Source organism: Pterocles gutturalis, unplaced genomic scaffold, assembly GCF_000699245.1.
Source record: "Pterocles gutturalis isolate BGI_N339 unplaced genomic scaffold, ASM69924v1 scaffold25978, whole genome shotgun sequence".
Classification (NCBI taxonomy): domain Eukaryota; kingdom Metazoa; phylum Chordata; class Aves; order Pterocliformes; family Pteroclidae; genus Pterocles; species Pterocles gutturalis.
In genome coordinates this window covers 6,128-28,125 of record NW_010123761.1, presented here as the reverse complement: position 1 = coordinate 28,125, position 21,998 = coordinate 6,128, and the positions used below count along the sequence as shown (strand labels likewise).

General features: G+C 38.6%; 1 protein-coding gene across 2 annotated transcripts in view; it reads right to left on the bottom strand.

Moving 5' to 3' along the window:
* Positions 1-21,998, bottom strand: part of FAM120A (family with sequence similarity 120A) — a 48,166-nt gene that overhangs the window by 25,349 nt on the left and 819 nt on the right. Inside the window, exons 2-8 of one of the 2 annotated variants that reach the window (XM_010078049.1) lie at positions 17,631-17,713; positions 8,649-8,777; positions 8,074-8,170; positions 6,917-7,014; positions 6,339-6,622; positions 4,907-4,994; positions 1,397-1,621 (exon numbers count right to left, since the gene is read on the bottom strand). In XM_010078049.1, the coding sequence (XP_010076351.1) occupies positions 1,397-1,621; positions 4,907-4,994; positions 6,339-6,622; positions 6,917-7,014; positions 8,074-8,170; positions 8,649-8,777; positions 17,631-17,713 (1,004 nt within the window). Of the gene's footprint in view, positions 1-1,396; positions 1,622-4,906; positions 4,995-6,338; positions 6,623-6,916; positions 7,018-8,073; positions 8,171-8,648; positions 8,778-17,630; positions 17,714-21,998 lie in introns of both variants that reach the window. The other variant, XM_010078050.1, reaches the window with a different exon arrangement.

Below are 21,998 nucleotides of genomic sequence, written 5' to 3'. Positions count from 1 at the left end.
GAACAGGCTGCCCAGGGAAGTGGTTGAGTCACCATCTACACAAAGTTAAAAGACGTGTAGATGTGGCACTTAGGGACATGGTTTAGTGGTGGACTTGGCAATGCTAGGTTAATGGTTGTACTCGATGACCTTAAAGGTCTTTTCCAACCTAAATTATGATAGGATCTTTTCACTGACAAAGAAGTGCAAGAAGACGACAGCAATACAAGCTATGGTGCAAAACGAACACACTGGAAACACGAAATCCAAACCTCAACCTTGACGCAGAAACTTCTCTTTTTATGGATTTCAGATCTCTGCCTACAGTCCTTATTGTCCTGAAGAGAATTTTTAAGATGAATACAAGTTATCAGGAATGCGGATACTGCTGTTTTGCTAGAAGCTGTACAAATATGTACACTGAATGAGCTTCATGTGCAAGAACCAGTACCAGATGTGTGAGAACCACTACTAAGTGTTCTGAACACTAAACAGGAAGAAGATTAAGGTTGTCTCATTCTGGGACTCATCTGTTTGCCCTTAGAAGAACAATGAACCTATGTCTTTTGAGACTAGATTGAGTCCAGAGCTGTGCAGGAACACCGCTGCTCTGGCTCCTTCCCGGTTCAACACAAAGCAGACCTCAGCAGCTTCCAGACACACTGAAGCAGGTTATCAATGCCTTTTTCTGTAAGAAGCTGTCCCATTGCTTTTCAAGGTGTCCTTATGTGGCCATTTGGGTAGATCTGTCTTTACTGGACAAAATGAGCAGAGAAAGAGTCCCTAGGCTGTGTGGAAATGCTTGCAGCTTACCTGGGATCTGAAGGCTAGCACATAAAACAGCCAAACCAAAAAAAAAAAAAAAAAGCCATCAGAGAAGCCAAACTAAAATGCACAAATATCCAGAATATCGAGTTCATCTATGATTACATTTTAGGATTAAACAAAAAGGATTTCTTAGAGCTGCTATGTTTCTATCAGGGCTGGCTACCAGGGATGGGGCGGATCAGACTGTGAAGGAAAACAATCGAAGTATTTTTGAACACTTTAAATAGAAAAGACCCAAAGCACATAGGCAGGATTATTTTAAATGGAAATGGGCTCTGTACACACACACACACACGTATACACACATGCATAGAGGTATAAAAATATCTCCATATATTCAGGAAAAACTATTAATTTTGTAAGTAAACACTTCTCATTACAGTCATCTCATACTTATTGGAACAACATACCAGACCAGATCAATGGTTAGAAAACAGGGGGGAAAAAAAAAGTTAGAAGCACTAAAAATGGACCAAAACTCAAAGCATTAAAAAGGATGTAAACTCATGATACCCTTTAGCCAGAAATGTAAGCGCAATTATCTTTACAGAATCACTATTTCACAGTACATGATTCTAAAATGTAATACCTTGGTTAGGACATGAAAGATGTAGGGATACATTAACCCCTTCTTGTGCCTGTGTTCTGCCACTCTTAATACTTCAGGTGCTACAGGAGGTAATGGAGGGGTAGTAATATCCATGTGGTTTCTCGTGGGCATTGACAACAGGCATGGGATTTGTGGATTACTGGTTTGATTCCCTTTGACATCAGCTGCCTGACTTCCTGAAGAAGCACTAGAGGAACCTTCTGCCTATAACAGAACACACAAAATAAAATTCTTTTGAATGTGTATGGAAACATATCAGGAGATCAGCCAAGAGAAACAGCACATTTCCTTCTTTACCCACAATGAAAACAGCAAATCTTCACATTGTGTTGTATCAGTATGTAGAATGCATTATCCAAAGCTGGCTACAAGATTTCCAGAAAACGTAAACTCTCAGCCATTGTTTGCTAGCAGAAGCAAATTACTGAAAAAAATAATTATTATGGTAATACTTTATTAACAGCAACAGGAGTTATTATTTTAATTTTTAATTGCACAATAAAGAAGGGGGACCGATGACCTCTTAATGAAATGGGAGTGACCTCTTAACTAAGTATTTCCAGGATACTACCAACTAAATGGGTTAACAACGTCTATAATTTATCTAGACTTCCATTAACACATCCCTGCTCAGTTTGCATTTCTAAATGAAGCAGGAAAAACTACATAGTTCAATTTAAAGATATTTAAAATATATATTATCTGAACTCAAAAGCCTTGTAAATGTGGTGGGTTTTTAAACATAGAATTATTTTCTCTGAGAAGTCTGTAAAAGAAAACAGCAACATTTCTTGACTGCAAGATTCAAGTGCCATTTTATTCCATTTCTAGAAATGTAGTTGACAAATTTATAGGAAAAACATGCTGCATAAAAATATGCTGTAAGCCTACCAGTAAGCAAGCCTTTTGTAAGCCTTCACCTTCTACCTCTCATACATTCATTCCTAAAAATCCTTGTCTTCAAAACTGAAAGCTGCTTTTAGAGTTCATACTAGTTTCATGCCTATAAACTATTACAACAATATTAAACACTTTTGAGACTGAAATTTAATTTTTTCACTTGATGACACATCATGCCTGAGTATTTTCACAATTTGTGTAAAAAATTTCATGTTTTGTAAGACTTTAAAAGCAAAACTGAAACAGAAATGGCAAAAGCCATGAAATCCCACAGAACAAGTAACAGAAAAAGTAGCCCCAAACAAGCTCAGCTCTTTCACTTCAGGGTCTTAGGAAAAATACAAACCTGCATGTAAAACAAAAAAAACCCCACACAACCTTCAAAAACCTTCTGTAGGAAGGTGCATGTCAGTAAAAACATGTTCTAGTCAAATATTTAAGATGCAATGTTATTTTCAGATTACATTTTAAGCACATAATCAAAGAGACTACTGAAAGATTATATTTTAGGTTTGGTAATCTAGACTAGCTTTTATTTATAAAAATGAAAATACACAGAAGAAATAGTTAAAACACGTAAACCAGAACATTTCTGACAGAATATACTAACACAGAATGTTTTTATAAACACGCGAGCCATCACAGCTCCATTAAATTAGTGTTATTATTATCACACATATTTCTGTATAATTTCTGTGATTTTTGTCGCTGTCTTCTATTACCCCAACAACTAAAAGTCTGTGATACCAGACCACAAAGAGAAGTTTACAGAACTGCCCATTACTGGGGGCTCGGAGGGAAGAAGACCAAAAACCCCAAACGATAGCAGTGCTTTCCCTGGTGGCACTACTCAGGTTCTTCCTGGATCTGCTCCAATGGTATTCAAACACCTACACTGAGGAACCACCACAGTAAAAAGTGGGTTGGTTTTTTTTTTTTCCTTTAGTAATATGCATCCACCCAAACGATATGAGCATACCTTTGTCATGTATAATCACGCAGTGAGACAACTACGAGCAAGGAATTTTGATATTTAAGTCAACTGAAAGGAGTGTCAGGATCGCTCCTACCTGTCTGATTTACGCTAGATTTTCAGCACTTTAAATCACCTCCAAAATCTGCATAGCTCATTCAGTTGAATCTTCAGAAAATATTTATTTTTAAAAATCATTAATATATGCCTCTCTAGGAAATTAGTTCATCTACAAAATGTACTCATAACCCTTCCTGCCACGCTCAACAGATGCAACTGTCTTCTCCCGCTACTGAAGGCTGAAGAAGTGATTTGATATTAAAAAAAAAAAAAAAAAAAAAGGCAAGTAAAACTCATGAGCATTTACACATTAACTTAGATGCATTTAAGTTGGACTGCTTGCACGTATCTATTGGAAAGCTGAACCACTGTTTACCCAGGTCTAAGGCAGGCAGCCAGACACGTGGTGCAGCCTGTCCCACCCTTCCATCGCCCAGCCCCAGGGGAGGCACCGCTGCTCCTCCGCCTGCTCCCCGCTCCGCGTCCCTCCTCTGCAGGACATCGGGCTGTGCAGCACGCGCAGCTGGGACACGCCGGGCTTCACACCCGGTCCGTCATACAGACAAGGAAGGAATGTAATAGGTCAAATTAGCATTCGCATATGGTGACTAATCGGCAGGCAGATACAGTTATCGTATGGAGCGCAGGCTGCAAAAATAATAACCACTGATGGATGAAATCATCAGCTCGATAATTTAAGCACAAAGCCCAAGTTTACTGGAATTTCTATGCCGAAGGTCTAGGGAAAATGTTCTGTTTGTCCGCAGCATTAAGTAACTCGTGATTGGATTTTTTTGACACAAAATTAACAGTTGGTGTACAATTCCATCTCAAAAACACAGAGATTTTAAGTGCAAATGCTTTGAATGTTCTTTCTAAACACGGCTCTAACTTGGAATACATCATACTCTTAATTTTACCATGGTTTTAAATCTTGAAGAAACTTAATAGGATAACGTTAAGTCTTTATCAAGGACTTAGTTATCCCATCCTTACTTAGTTAAGTAGCAATACATTCTAGTTGGTCCCCCAGAGCTACTTTAATGTGTACTATGTGAAATTCGTACCAGGTGGTTGTAAAGGACTTTAACTCCTCAGGTGAGCTTTAATACACCTATAATAGTCTGCAGCCAACACCGAGACCTGTGCTAGAGCTGTTCTCATTACACTGTAGGTTATACGACATGGACCCTGAACCCATGGATACTTAAGACTGCTATACTCCTTAGTAAAAATCAAAATAATGCACTACTGTAAATACAGGCAGCAATCTCCAAGGATGAGATTGTTAGGCAAGGAGTAAACAAGTTTATTGGTTTCTATTTTATATATAGTTTTTTCTAACGCATCCTCTTTAATTTTCATTTTTATGTATATGCTACAATATTCCCTGGAAAATACCCTATTGTACCTCAAAGCTGTTGTTTTGTAATTCACAACAACGTGTGAAAGTTTGCATTAAAACCTACAGATCAATACTGAAAATGCTACTCAGCGTTCGCTGTAAAGCTTTAACTAAAAATAACAAATTGTGACTTTGGAACTTAAGGAATTACCTTGGTTTGGTCTCCCAGCTCTCCACGCGTTTGACTTTCTGTCTGGGTTCCTGTTTTTTCCCAGCCTATTTTGTTCCCACTGACATGGCTGAAGGACAACATAAAGGAAGAGGTAGTATTAAAGCACTGGTGCAGATACAATGGGATAAAACCTTGGTGACTGGTATGGAACTATGGGCCAGAGACGCTGATTTTAAGGAATGTTATATATTAGAAACATCAATTTGTAGGACTCTTGAAGAGACTTTAATTCTGACATTTATTAATTTATACTACGTCAACATTTTGATTGTATTTAAAAGCTGCACCTTAGGACTAAATAATGTAATTTCCTGCAATCAGACTATTTCTACAAAATGTGATATAAATGACACTGTCTAGATGTCAAGTTTCTAAATTTATTCAAAATTTATTGCATAAAATGCAGAAGACAACCCTCTCAAAAATGCTGGAAAATATATATTTTTTTTCTAAAGCAAGTACATTCCTACTTCTACACGGCATGGAAGCCACGCAAGCCTACTTAATTTACCAAACAAAACACAGGATAATATTTAAAGGTGACAGACTGCATCAAAAAACTAAAGTCCAAGCCATTGTGCATAATTGTAGACACATTCAAAATTTGATACCCACACTTTTACTATTATTACACACAACCCCAAACCTTTAGAGGCAATCACAGCCCAGGCTTTGATTGTCACAGAGTGAGCCACTACACCTAGCAAGACAAAGGTAAACACAAACGGCCTCTGTTCAAGTTTCCTTTTTGTACGTAAGCAAGAAGTAATTAAATGAAAGTCTCCACAACTTTATTGCCAAGGACAGACATATGATCTGGCAGAAGTCAGAAATACTTCTGCACTAAACACAGCACATTAGTAGAAGAGAGAAAAAACAATTTCGCTGCTGCTTTGTTCCACGCATACCTCGTCAATGACGGCTCTTAAGTCACTGTCCTGAACAGGGAATTTCTGACATTCACCCCAGGTTTCTTCGCAAAGTCACATTATCCCAAAATTTCAGAAGTGTAAACACTATAAATTCAGTGAAGTGTAATAGTTCTTAGCTACTGAAATTTTAATGAATTATACTGTGAAGAATATTTCTTTTATGCAAAGTAAAGAACTTGAAGGCTTTATGACATTTACCAAAATCTCACTCTCCCCTTCTTTCAATAAAACTGTAAGGGCAGAAGTGGAAAAACACCCAACGTTATTTGGTTTTGGATTTCTGCTTGTTAGGGAACAAGGCAACTAGAGACAACCACAGACGTGTCTGCAGTCATAGTGACCTAGAACTATTTTCTGAAGGCCCGCCATGTCACTAATACGCAGATTTCTTACTTTCAGGATACTGGTGAACAATTCTGAAAAAAAAACATTATTTTAACAGAAAGCCAAGTAAGAAAACATCCTCATGAAAAACTTACTTCACTGCACCTCCACTGCCTTCATCATTGTCGGAGGATGAAGATGTAGAAGAGGCAGGAAAATAGGTTGAATCCACATGATTAGGGCTCCCACTCTGAGCTGGATTTATTGGAGAAGATCGTTCATACAATGGTGTATGTTTTCCTTCGTGAGGAATGTTACTGTAGTTGTTCTGCTCAGAAAGACTTTTTCCACCTGTTTCCAAGGTGATGGCTGGCTCAGAGAGACTGTATGGGTATGGACCCTGACCTTGGGCCCCACCCTGATTGGACATCTGCTGGGCCTAGAATAAAGTGACCTTTCTTAAGTGATGGTAACAAAAAGGCTTTTCTTTTAAAACAAAATACATTATTGAACCAAGTGGCATTTTCCAAATGTACACATTAAATCTCAGCTAGCTTGGATATCCACAAAAATTGTTCTACTGGAGTCTGTAGCATCACTATAGTTCCAGACTTAAAATTCCACCAGTGAACGCCCATGCTGGAAATGTGAAGATAGACCTTCCCCACCTAGATTTTAATTTGACGAGCACAGCAGGTTTCTCCCAAGGAGAAGGGCAGAGGGCTGTACTTACCACAGGTTTTGCTTGTAGTGAGGTCTGTGGAATGTTAAGCATCTGAGAAGGAACATATGGTGGCACTATCCCAGGCATACCAAACTGATTTGGTCTGGCTGCTGCATTGCAAAGGGGGGGGGGGGGGGGGGAAGAAAAACCCAAACACTCATGAAAACACTATTTGACACAAATGTTACCCTTTTTATCTTTTTGCTTCTATGTTTTATTTACTCTTGTTCTGTTAGCATTACTGTTTTCTAGTACGCCTTTAAGTCAGTCTTATTAATTTTTACCTTTTAATAAAATACTTTGTATCGTGTGAAGTCTATTTTACTCCTCTCACCTTCTCTCAATTCTTTGTATCTCTCATTACTGCACATTTCTATTCTACCTGGGAATCCAAGGAAGCTTAAAAGAAAAAAAGCCCAAGAGATGTGATAATGAAGAAGCGGGCAGGAACAATGTCACACAGACACAGCATGCTGGCACTTTACACCTTTGAATGTTTGACCTAGAGTAGTCTTAATGCCCTTTAAGGCAGGTCTTTGAATGTAAATAAAGACACCCCGCCCTCCAAAAAAGAGAATAAAAAAAATCTGTATTAGTGTACCAGTACAGTAACTGAAATTGTTAGAAAATTTCAGCTCAAATTATGTTTCTGTGTTAAGAATGAGGTATATGTAGTAAATTCAGTGATCATACAGTTTAATTTGTAAGCCTTGAGAAGAGTCTGCAGCGCCAGAACAATTTGTGGCTGCAATTTAAGCAGGTTGTTATGACATCAAAAAATCAAAGACTATAAAGGGATTTCTAAAACACATCAGATAAATCCAGTGAGAAATAGGAAATACATTTTATGGAACAGAAACTGTCTTCATGAATGGAACCAGCCACCAGCTTTCAGCTGTTTACAGCACCATGCTCTCAGGTGGCCTCATGCTCAAACCAATGCAAGCAATAGCTAAGAGGAAAATCAGCCCAGGTTGTTTTTCTCTTTTTGGAGAAAGAACACAACCTCTGCACATATTCTACTAAAACCTTATTTTGAAACCTCATATTCAAACTGCAAGAGAATATAAACATTTTTATAAGATCCTGCTAATAATACTATTTCTGACTTAGGGTTACGCCAGGTTTCAGTTCAAACGAAAAGCCTTATTTCTTTCTTTACTTACGTAGGTAATGTGGTGGATGAAATGGCATAGGTTTATTAGTTGCTGAGTAATAAGCAACTGCTCTCTTAAATCGAGTGACTTTGTCATCTGTTCTAGACTAAAATAAAAAAAAAAAGATCTGTCATGAGCAAATCCGGGCATGTCACCTATGGGTCAGCACTGTACTGCAGGGTAGTTAACAAATACCATATAACACACAGTATTAACTCCTACGGACCCTTGAGGACTGCAGCACTACTCCAGCACAAGAAATGTTATATCCATCTATGTAAGGATAAAGCTTGAGAATACTGTCTGCACTTTCCACTGATTCTCAGTGACAGTACACAGAGCCAGACTACAAAACTGGTTTGGTTATCAAGAATTTAACTTCAAGGCACTGACAGTAAATGCAGAATTTTTACCTTTGGAAAGTGAAATTAAGGTGTCTAAGACACTGTGTATACCAACAGACTCTTACTATCAACTGATGCAAAACACTATTTTTATAGAATGCAATTCTTCAACATACATGGATAGCACAATTGGTTTAAAAAAAAACAAAACCCAAACCAACATTTTGCTTTATACTTTACCTGTGAATGTTGAAAAACATCTTTTGCTATGGCATCCAAATCAGTGGTGTCCTGAATATTACGGACGTAGTCAGCTACAGCTTTGATCACTACGTCACAAGGTGGTAAAACTAACTGGTGAGCACGTACCTATGCAAACAAACATACACGCCAGGATGAAATGACAAGGCAGCCCAAGATAACTTCAGTTACACACCAAAGAATTAAACTATTTATTTATTGAAAAATACATTCAGCAAATTCCATGTTGCCAGATTTAGTAGCTAAATATTTCTGTGCCTTCCATCTTGTTTTTAAGACTTCACCTTAAATGATGACTCATATATTCCTCATCTATGGTATAGTTATATATGTATGTGAAACCTCACCTTTATGTAAATATTTGCTGGTTAAATATCAGCTCCAACAACAAACAAGGTCAACAATGCCAATTATTTTACTGCTTTCTAGTTGGACATTTCCTCTAGTGCAAAATCTACATATAGAGATATATATATATGCCAGAATTTATGTTATTTTGACACAGTTTATATCCTGAATGTAAAGTGGTACCAGAATCGAAGAAAGATCCACCAGGAAAAGGAAGATTTCTACTTACACAGAAAAGGGAGGATTTGAAAAATAGATGGAGAAAAGGAGTATCTCACTGAAACTTATTTTCAATATTCTACAGAAATCGGCCTAAAAGTCATTATTTGAAGATTACATAGTTTAATAATTAGCATTTTCAAATTTTGGATATTTTGTTACCTGTAGTACAATATACTCATACAGCTTCACATCACATATAGCATTCAGGCAAGAAATTATTTTTATTTCTTTTATATTAATAGGTTGACAAAGAATGATGTATGGAATTTCTCTCGTTGCTACGATGTGAGCATAGTCACTTTCTCTTTCAAGCATTTCAATATCAGCACGGTTATAGGGCCAGTTACTCTTTTTGCAGACACAAGAGGAAATTCTGAAGAAGACAATTCCATTGATAAAACAGTTTCAATATTTTAACATTAACACAACTGACATTTCACCATCCAGTGACAGACGTGTCTGACCTCCCATGTTATCCAACTGTTTTAAATGGATGAGAAACACGTGCTTAAATGCATGCTAAATATTTCCCTTGGGTTTATGACCTGAGCCCATACAAAGCAGAGTCCATGGTACTGTCTATTCAAGATCTTGGGAAAATGATGAATTCCCATTGATTCACTCGTCACTGACTCAGACCACGGGTTTGAAAAGATAAGAATCACTTTGGACTTTGTAGCAAAAGATCTCTGTAGTAAGAAGAAAGAGCTGGAAGAAGTTTGCGGGACAGCATCCAAAGCCCCTAGGGACGAAGGCAGCTGCAAATGGATGTGCTGTACCATGAAGTTCTAGACTCAGTTCCTTGGCCTGATCCTTCTAGTGTCCGCATGGAGAAAGGAGGGGAACTGAACAGCTCTGGAAACCCTGGACTGCCATCTCAACACTGTCAATGAGCTCCTGCTTATACCAACAGTCCTGAAAATAAACTGAGGATTATTCAGTGTACGATTACGGGAATTACTGCTCTTAACATGCATTGTGTGATCCTTGGTCAAGCAACCATCATGGACCACTGCGAATTCAAAACGGTGAGCAGCGCTGCTAGCTGGGTCTCAAGAACTACTCAACTGCAGGCTGTTTCCGACACTTTCCCCCTGAGATGCACAACGCGCATACTCAGAGGGGCAGGAAAGAGGGCTCCAACTACGTGTCCTAAATTTTAGAGAACGCCTGAGGAACTTCTAAAAATTCTGCCCGGAAACTCTGTACAATTCTGGAGCACTCTGACCGTGTCTACAGGCAAGGTTTTTGTTTTTAACGTATTTTAATCTGCCTATTTGCAAAATTCAGCGATTCAAGATTTGAGAGATCATTACTATTATTTAACAGTTCTATTTTTTAAGATATGGAAAACTATGAAAAATCTTTATGCCTGCATTCGACACAGAGGTCTCATACTTTACCAGAAAATACCGCAATTCAACCCTGTCAGAAATGTTTATACAAAATTCAGATTAATGCTTCATTGGTTTTATCTTTGCAACTTTAAAATCTGTACCACAACCCCTTCTCATTTTATAAGGAGCCTACCATATGTAATTATTTTCTTTCCTGACCTTATTTGATCCACTTATTATGCAATTTCTTGGACTGCCTTCTTCATATTTAGACCATGGAGTTCTTGCCCAGATTCCTATTTTTATTAATATCCTTTTCCTAACGTCTACGGTCATTCTCTACCATGAGCTCCACGCTTTATAAGCCTAAATTACGAACAGTTCTGTTCAGTGCAGTCAGTGGCATGGTAACTATTTTTACTTCAGATAGTAAATTATAAATTTTCACTAGTGTGCATTCTGAATATATACACCAATACTAAATACAGACCACATTTGCATGTAAGCTTACAGCCACTAATACCGATGACAAAATTCTGCACCCAATCTGCAAGCACAAGCAATAGATTTTCTTCTTACTGGTAATCCAAGTCATTGTATGAACAGCTATCATTTTATTTGCACGTGTAACAATTACACATCACTAAAGCGGCTGACTCACAACACGGCTGTGCTCTCTGCAGAGTCCCTTGGAGAAGCCCTGCTTTACTAGCTACGTGTTTCTGCAACCTCCACTTGAAAATTCAGTGGATGAAAGGAGCAAGCAATCTATCATTAGTTTGATGTGATCTCCAAGATAACAACATTTAATAAAGCGTTAAGCAGCTGGCATCAAGAGAAGACATCGCATCACTCCAACGTTCAGTTCAGACCCTAGAAGTATAAAGCTCAAGCAAGACATATTAAGGGCTTAGTATGCATACTGCTCCCAGTTGAGCTGCTTTTAAACAAACAGCCTAAAGACCTCACTGGAGCATATCCTTAATTCCTCAAGTGAGACCTTCTGAAAGTATGTATTATAGATTTAGAGATATTTCAGATATTTGGATTTTATTTTATTTTATTCTGTTTCAAAGACATCCAGTCCAGATGTGAGAACATCCTCAGAACAAAAAATGTCATGACCTACACAGAAGCCAGAAAAGAGAAGTGGAGAAGTAAGAGGAACTTTCCTGATATTAAAGAAGAAAAATTTTCTATTAATTTTAGAACTTTCCAGAAATCCAAAACTGTAGATTTTGTGCTGAATCCTAAATAATGTTTCTAATGCTGTGTGCATTAAAATACAGGCTAAGTCTTACAAAGTGTTAGATATGGGAAAAATTAACACTTAACAGCAAAAGTTACACGGTCCAAACTTTCAGTTGCAGGCAAAGCATTTCAGAGCAACATCAGCATATTTTACCAATTTTTCACTACAAGAGATTTCTTCGTAGAAGCTATTTTTTTTCCCCTTATCCTGTACAGAAGAGTTTCAGACAAGAAACAAGATGCAAAATCAATTCCAGAAAGGAAAATATGGAGGTAGATCACACACTCGGAGGCAATCAGGTTAGACAACTGCAAACTGCGTGGTTTCTTTGCTAGCTGTAAAAGGACTGCCTTCGACTTCATGATGGACCACTGACAAAAACCACAAGCGACCTATCAATGCACTCTGACAAGATTAATTGGGGAGAGGAAATCAAGCCTGCATAGGTAATTGTCAAAGAGAGGCAGAGAGCAGCATTACAAGCCCGGAAGCTACAAGATACAAATGTCTTGGTTTTGACAAAATAATTTTGCAAAACTGCTTTATTGAAACAGAATAGACTGGCGTGTGCGCAACTCCAAGATTATCAGGATACTGTAGAGGGTACCTAAACTACACTTGGGAAAAGCTCCCCAATTCTGGGACAACTCCAGTTGCCTGATCTCTCCAGGAAGTGAAGCCCTCAAAAGCTAATCAACCCAAGTACCAGCATTTACCGTTGTGCCTGCTGGAAACAGATAATCAGCTAAGTTTTGTTTTCAAATCATTAAAAAAGAGACCTCGAACATTCAGTTACTGTGAGATGACACACAGGGAACATTTCTTCTTTCACTGGTAAGAGAAAAGGCTGAAGATATGAAGAATACTACAACACACTGCCTGGCTTTTGTTGTTTTTGTCCAGCAATTTCTATCAGAGATCGCATGCAAACTGTCTGGATCTTGTATGAGCCTTTGAATATTAAAAACATCTAATCTCATGAGCTTGTAGTGAATCTGATCTAGGGACAAGCTTTCTGAAGAGGTGAGAAGTTGCCTGGATGACTTAAAATTCTCTCAAATCAGCAAAGCTCAGCTTTTCCCTGAAGATCAGGTTATTAAATTAGAAATTCTCTCTCCTCCTCCCTCCAGACTGGTTGGGAAACTGACCTCTTTCTACTTTTGCAGGTCTGGATGGTAACTAGAATACACACAACATGGAGATCATGTATTTATACACATAGGACTCTGAGAAAACCAAATCTAAACAGAGGAATAAAAATTATGTCAGAAAGAAAAGGGAAAAGCAGAAACACAAAAGCCAAAGATGTGATACAGACAGACTTCATATGAGACAACCTGCGGGACAACCTGCACGTTACCATGAACTTCAGGGCTGGGCTGCCATCCAGAGAGACCTAGACAAGCTAGAGGAATGAGCCGACCTTAAAAAATTCAACAGCTACAAAAGCAAAGCCTTGCACCTGGGCAGGAATAACCCCAGGCTACTCTGCAGGCTGGAGTTGTGCCAAAAAGGACCTGGAGTTCTTGGAAAACAGCAATCTGAACAGATGCCAGGAGGGTGCCCTGGCAGCAGAGGCAGCCGGCTGCACCCTGGGCTGTGGAGCAGGAGCACAGCCAGCAGATCGAGGGATCTTGCTCCCCAGTGCTCATTAGATCACCACATTCCGTTTTGGGCTCCCCAGTACAAGCCAGATGTCAAAAAAGTTGAGCTAGTTCTGCAGAAGGCCATCAAGATGGTGAAGGAGTTGGAGCACTTGCTCTATGAGAAGAGGCTGAGGGGAATGGGGCTTATTCCTCCTGGCAAAGACAAGGCTTTGGAGACACCTAACAGCAGCCTTCCAACACCTACAAAAAGGTTGTGAAGCAAATGCAGCCAGGCTCTTCACAGTGGTGCACTGTGGGACGGATGAGAGACAACAGACATAGCCTGAAACAAGATGAGTTCACACTGTATGCAAGGCAAAACATTTTCACTGTCAAACCACAGAGCAGGCTGCCCGGACAGGTTGTGAAGTCTCCAGCTTTGGAGACTTCCAAGACTAGTCTAGGCAAAGCCCTGAGCAACCTGTCTGACCTCAAGCTGACCGTGTTGGACTAGGTGACCTCCTGAGGTCCCTTCTGACATGCACCATCCTGTGATGACCCTTAGCATCAAAAAAACCCCAGACACATACTTTCAGCATACCTTAGGAGTACCACCTTTGCTATCTGAGGAGCAGCAAGTTACCTAAGCACCTGCCTAGCATATTAGTTTCCCTTTGGCAGACACCCTCTAAAGTCAATACACAGAGAAAGACTGGGATTTCCTAGAGCAATTCACAGAAGGATCCTAACCTGCATATTTTGAATTGCTTTCTAGAAGCATCTCCCTTCGCCTCTCTACCGAGATGGAACAACTGAGGAGAATAGCTAACTAGTTTTGCCAGGTAAAAATAGATGCGGAATATCGGATGGTTGGATTATCAAAAGTTTGCCAAAGACAGCCTAGTGAATTCATCCTTCCAAAACCATCCTAACAGGAAGATGATCCATCCCAAAATGAAGACAGCAATCTCATAAAGCATCCCTGTATACTCTTCTTCTTCAAAAAGGGAGATTGCATTAACACTTGTTTCTAAGGTTACCCTGTGAATAAAGAGTCAGCATTTCTTCACTGGTATGTGCTCCCAAATAGATATGAATTCATTCCAGAGATAAGAAACTGTCCTCCCAATATCATTCTGATGGTACTATACATTGATCTCAAAGCTCCATCCTGTAACAAGCTTTCTCAGAACGAGAACTGAATTGTCTTTGTCTTAAAGATAAATGCCAAAGCACACAAATAAAAAGTAGTATACTGCTGGCTTCCAAACATGGTCTAGCAGTCAAATTATTTCTCAGGAAGTCTACCGACTCCTTTCTTGTTTCAGCTCCTGATGTAGGTGGTTATATCAGCGAGCTCTGCTCTCAGCCAGGTAACAGGACACAAGCACATCTATTAGATGCATTACCTGTTTACACAGGGACATTTAGACAGACAAGACCCTGACTCGGAACAGCTTGCCATGTCAGTTTTTTATTCTTTTTCTCTTTTGCAGCAACAGCAATTCAAATCTCTTCATTTAAATTTGTCCATGGAACTTAAAACAGTTTTTGCTGAGCTGATGGTCATTGTTGGTGTCTTCTGAAAGGCACGGCTTTTAATCCAGCACGTAAAGATGTTGTCCCAACTGTTAGGTTCATCTCCTTATAGATGTGAAATAGGGAGTATTTGTTTAGGATTACATTTCCCTTCCTTTTTCCCATTTCTACTCATCTGTTCCTAGGTAAATGCACCACCCTCACATCCCTCTTTAAAACAGAGGTACAGGTTCCTCAGTTTTGCTTTTTTTTTTTTAACCTGATGTTGATACTCGAGCACATACACCAATTTTCTACCAGTGAAGACTGGTGGTTTCTTTTCTAAGTTACATTTTTTAAATTGGTGAACTAGCAAAGCTTCTCTGGTAGAAAAAGTAACTATTTTGCCACATCAGAACAGAAGAGTGAGAGAGAATGCAGAAAAGAAATTGTACATTATTAACTGTAAAGTTCTCACTTGAAAAGCAACAAATCAGGCCGCTGGGAACTGAATCTGTCAGCTCTGATGCTCAAGACCATAGTGTCTTAGATACAAAAGACTGAAATCTTTACACAATGAAAAAAAGTTTTCTAAATCCCAAGTTGAATGAGGTGCGGAATTAGAGCCCTTCAGAATACTCAAAAGTAACTCCGAACAGATGAAACACAGCAAAGCTTGTAAGTATAGCCCAGGGACGACATCCTAGACAACCACAACCTCTCCCTTTCCAGTTTTCAGGATAGCTTCCACTTTTTCTAACTGTTCTGAAACTATTTCTTGCTACAAGCTTTTGGCTAATATAAATGTGTCTTTTAGGTTTTTTAAGCATCCATAAAATTTACAAGGAGTATTGCTTTCTGCACGTCTACAATTAACAGAAGAGGTCTCTACAGAGAGAGCTAGTATGTCAAATGAAATTAAACTGAATTAAGGAGCTACTGAAATAAGTTAAAATTTCAAGCCATGAGCACTGTTGAAACTGAAGCTAAAAAAAAAAAAAAAAAATTATTCCATGACCAGCAACTAATGAAGACTGGTTTCCTTGTTGCTTAGCCCTTCTTCTTTCTCTCCCTTTGATATCACTATCAGCCAGGAGGCAGAAATGCTGTGGTTAGTTTGGGGCTACGTACTTTGCAACCGGCCAGCAAGCTGCTGTGAAATTAAACAAATCGTGTATTGTGCTAGCCTTTTCCCTCAGCAAAGGCACTAATTTGGGTCTTTTTCACTGACAGCAGTGTACCAGTTTTCATGAAGCCTATAACAGCCGAACAGGAACTGCTTTCAAATCTGATTAACACTGGCCAACAGATTACGTACAGGGGGGACCACCTAAGACAGCCCAAGGAAACAAGTTTTATTTCATTAGGATGCCAGCTATAAAGCTCAATTGGTGTTTCCACTGACAATGTAAATCTAGAAGCAAATATGACACATATCTAATTTTCATTCAAGTAATTCAGTGTATATTTAGAAGGCTTTTCTGAAGGTCTCGGTATCTGAAGTTGTATTCTGAACTGGCTGTAAAACAGGTCTAACTCAGCCTAAACCACAGAAAAGTATTCTGAACATCAGAAAGTTTATCAACCACTTTGAGAGAAGTCCTACATTTTAACCTTTCTAGTAAAAAATGAAAATACAGGAACAGTCTTTCAGTTTTTAAGTTCAAGTTTTACAAGAAAGTAGCAAACAGGCATGCATATTTTGTTTTGCCACTACAACGTGCTGACACTTACCTTTCTGAACACAGGAGCGGCAGCAAAACAGGGGATGAGCGTAACATCAAATTGTCACAGCTGTTCACTAAGCAATGCATGTGCAAGCCTTAAAAACTCTGCTGAAAATCTTGAATCTGTTTTTAAATTTTACCTTCAGCAAAACAAGTTACAGTTTTCCAATGCTTAATAAATTTTTGGAACAGAAGGGGAAAAACCCACCTATTTTTGCTGTAGCTATAACAAAACAGTCTTACAGAATTTACAAAAAGCAAATTGATTTGCTGTATGGAGTGCCTTAGGAGAAAGGGAAAAAGGTATGTCTATTACGGCAGAAAGAAAGGTCACTATTATCCCATTCTCTGATGTGTCCAGCTTCTCTTTTATAGCTCTATACTTGGCAGAGGCACAAAGCAAGTGTGATGAAGCAGAACAGATATACTGTAAACTAAGAGCATCAGAAACAAGTTACTTGTCTCAAAAAAAAAAAAAAAGGCATAAAAACCTACTGAAGGCCACATTATCTTTCTTGTGCAACCTATTCTCCGGCATATATACACTTTAAGAAGTACAGAAAACTAGCAATTACACACAAATTCAGATCAGTAGAAAATAAAACAATACGGTAGGAAGATATCCAGCTAATTATTTTTGACAGTGAAGAACACAACTGAAAAAAAAATCATCTTAAAAAAAAGAAGAGTAAGAAGCTACATTCTCAAAGCAAAACCACACTGAAGCTATTGAGTGTGTGGCTCATGCAGCTGAAGGGCACTGCGGGGGATCACAAAGGCTAAGTTTAGCCTGGTAAGGCTAATCACCCAAGGTATCCTCTGCAGTCAACAGGGAGGGACTGGGACACCAGAGGGTGACCGAGAACAAGAGCCTTGCATAGCTGCTGTGAATTAACCTATTACACTGCTCTGATTAACTATTATGATTGATTTTAGCTTAATTGCCAGTAGCAGTTATACTAGATTTGTACCTTAAGTGAAGCTAGTGGATGTTCTGGACCAAGTAAACTCCAATGAAAGGAAGCCAAATCTTCATCAGGTAGAATATGATTACCTAGAACATAATGCAGAACTTTCAGTGTGCCATAAAACATTACATACTGATTCTACATGCAGCAAAACAAAATCACAATCAGTTCTCAGCTCCTGATCGACAGGATTAACAAAAAGGGATTAAACTTGCAGATATCTTTTTATTACTCCAGGAAAACTTAATTATCATGCTGCCACTGCAGCAAGATACACTTCCCTCTGCTCGAGGAGCACTCTTCCACGAAACCCAGCTTGCTTTCAGAACCAAGAGAGACAGTCACAGCACATGGTGTCAACCTCAGCCTGGCACGTCCTACCAAGGGATTCCCGTCAGGATTTAGCAATGGAGATGCAACAGTGTAAGAACACACTCTCTTGCTCCCCGACACAAGCTGGTAAGCCCTTCCTGCACCCCAGCACGTGCCGTTACTGATCCACATCAGAGCTGCCTCTGGAATCTGCAACTCTGCTCCATCATGCAGCGTGGGTCAAGCAGCAAGCCACCAGGCAGATTTCTCTAACCCTCGGAAACTCTGGCAGCTCTGATGACACTTAGCAGGTTTCCAGTTCTTGAAGTTTCTTTTGCTGACCTGACTAGATCAGACAGGAGCCTAGGCTGGCAGCATCAGAGTAACTGGGAAATTATGTAGTTGTTTCAATGAACAGAGATGGTGGTTACATTTACCAAGCTGTTCACACCAAATGGATTCTTTTTTTCCCCAAAGCACATCACATTCAGGAAAAAAACCTAAAAGAATTCTTACTAGGAAATACTTCAAACATTTGGAACAATCAAAGACTAATTAATCAACCACTGACAGAGTTCAGTGTCTGTGGATCCAAATTTTACAAACAGCTGAACAGAATATATTACCACACTTTAGGTAGAAAATTTACAGATGATTTCAATATCTGGTTTTATAGAGCAGCAGCTTAGCAGTGGACGCATAATTCCCATTGCTGTTAATATATTCATGGCTTTTTTTTTTGTCGTTTAAATTTCACAGTTTGGACATCTTGAACTCTTACCTACTCATAAAGAATATGACAGGATTCTTCCAGTGTGACAATAATTGTGTCTTTTCATAATATTTTGTTTGTGAAATAATTTATTTTGCTTTTAATGCTCTTTAACATGTGAAAACCAAGAAAGCTGTCCATAGCGTGGTGACTAGCAGATGCCCGCTAAGAGAGGGAAGTCTTTGTGTCCAATCTATATTTTACCCACTGCTGAGACCTCCAGCAGGCAGACATTATAATCTTTATTCAGGAAGAACTAAACTTTACTCACATCAGAAACATTCAACAAGTTTGTATATAACAGACACATCCTTACTGAGCGAATCAAGGCAGGATTAGACAGCCTTTATCGGGCAGGTCTGAAATAATCAATTACAGCCAGATCATTAGACAGTTTTGAGATAACTAACTATAACTCCTGCAGATGCTAAGATTACCTTTTAAAATAGTCAGAGCTTCTCTCCCTTCCACCAAAACCTCAATCTTGTTTGGTCTCCATCTGTCATTTCAGTTAATTCCATCCCCTTGAACACACACACACGCACAGGACGGTCTGACCATTTGATCGATTCTCACCACATACTGAATTGCAGCATTTAAGACGCTGACGTGCAACAGTGTCTTCTGGAGTCCAAATAAGAAGTGATGCCTGTACTTACCTCATGTAGTTCTAAAATTGCACTGAGAAACAGAACGGGACTATATAACTAAACACATTTTACAAAGTACTGTCACAGTGGGTAAAAAAGATCAACGTTACATAAGCAACCTCTATTTCTTGACCTGGCTGAACAACCTCAACATATATTGATTTTTCCCATTTTAATGGCTTGTTATAGTGTATGCCTTAGGTTTTTTCAAAGCAATTAGATACTAATTGCAGCTACTGCCCTTTCTAAAGAGTTCACTGAATTACAGCCCTATACCTCACACTGTGTTTGTTTTTCTAGCGCTGAAGCTTTTTTTTAAAAATAATTCTGAAGTATTTGAGTCAAAATTTACACAAGAACCCAAATGAACTCCCCGTTTACATCAACAGCAATGAGGACAGAACTTTTAAAAAGCACATTCTAGGAGTACACAGTATCTCGGTCACATTTTAACTCCCCATGACAAGGATACTCCTTATATTATAAAGCTAGAACTACAAAACCCTTATGCATGGAAAGCTGTAAGAAGGAAAAAGCTATAAAACAACCAACCAACCACAGTGTATACGTAACCTTCTCAGAAAGCACTCTTTAAAAGTTGGTAAAGTCAGAAAAAATATTTTGCTGGAATACTTCAATAGAGACTTTATCCTTGAACATAACTCAATCCCAAATAATGTGCCATTGAGAACGTGTTTTTAATTGATCGGTTAGGTGTCGTTCCTCAGGCTCCTCCAACTGCTGAATGTTTGGCTGAATCATTCAAGATTTTTCTCCTCTTTTCAGCATCCCCAAATTGACCCTGGAACTTAATGACAAGAAAGTATCCAAGAACAACATTTCCTTTTAGGGAAACAGATTTGCAGACCTAAAGCTGACCACTGATACAGCTGTTGTGTGTGATAGTTTTGCCCTTCTGTAATTGTAAACCTTAAACCAGCAGCTTAACTGCCATTATTTCAGATTATATTAATTTATTCCTAAACAAAGTACTAGCACGGGGAGTTACACGGATGTACCCAGAACCCACGATCAATGGAATAGATCCCTATGCCTTCCCAGGTAATCAAGAGCTCACTTATCATTTCCCAATGTGATTTCCTTCATTCTACTTATCAGGTTCAAAAGAGATCCAAAGAGCCCACAGGAACAAGGGCAGAATAGCCTGTGAAGCCAGACAAGCCCTTACATATTAAATAAAAATATAAAAATTTAGATATGAATGAGCTACGCTGCTTTAAGCATATGCTATACTACACAAAATTATGTGCCTATATGCATTTAGTACTTTATTTAAAAAAAAATTAAGTTATTATATTGCTGAGGTTGCAAAAGTCAAAAAATGTTGCCAGTACTTTAAGTCAAACAGTATCTGTTTGTTGTAAGCTTATATAATCATTGTTTATATCACCAAACACCCAGGTTTCGCAACATTCACTAATACAGAAAAACCCCCACACCACTCATCACAGTAAGACCTCCAAAGTATCTTCTGTTCTAACACTGACTTCCATAAGCTTTGCGCTATTCTGCTTACTCATACTGAATACACACAAAAGAAATGCAAAAGAATACACACAACAAAAGTTGTAGCTGAACTGGGTTTTTTTTTAACCTTTGCACCAATTTTGAGAATAAAAAATATGTAAAATATCTCTCTAGTAAGCATGTAAAATGACCTCAAGTTTCTTTCTCCCAAGAGCACACTGAAAAATATTTTGTCACGTAAGATACCAAGAGAGAAAAATATTCAAAAGCTTCTTGCACAAAATCGCAAAGCCTTCAGAAAATTTACCAGAATATTTTTCACACACCATTTAATATAATCAAGCAATGCCTCAACTGGCCACACAGCTGTAATTCTGCGACACGTTAAAGCAATGCCGTTCACATGTACTTACATTAATTCCATAAAGCGTATCTGCAACTGTGAAACTGCTTTTTAAGCAGTAATTCTTAACTCACTGAATCGGCATGCAACAACTTATTTATAGACTCCAAAACAAAGCTTAGCAATTGTAGCCTGTCATGTAATTTGCACAGAGTTTGTGTTTTAAATCGCAGCTCAGCCCGTCTCTGCCATTCCTCCACACAGCCATACAGGCAGGTAGCCACTCTGGATATGAAAAAACATACACTAACAAAAAACAACTTCAACTAGCCAAATACTTGTGGCTTTTCTACTCTAACGTGCATTCCTTCTTTCCTTCCCAACACGGAAGGCACCTGCCTGGACTAGAAACAATTTAATATTAAAGACTACTAAAATATTAGAATGCCTCCAAATGAGGAGTGTTATTCTTCTATCATGTACCCAGACTAAAACACAAGGTCAGTGAGAAAATAAAAAGAAAATTCAGGTTTCTTAATTTATTTGCTCAGTATGACAAGATCAAGAACACGGCTGCTCCATGCTTATTTACCCAAAAAGAAGTTAAAACACTGTTCTAAATAGATGTTATTTATTGGAGTCAACTCTGTTAGTAATTAATTCACTCTTCCACCTGAGAGAGTATGACAGCTAATCCCTACCACTGCTGTGGAAATACAGTGTGTTAAAACTGCCCCACTTAAGCAGAGAAGTGAAACTGAAGTCCTTCCTACCTTAAGTATGCTCCTTAAAGATACTACACCATT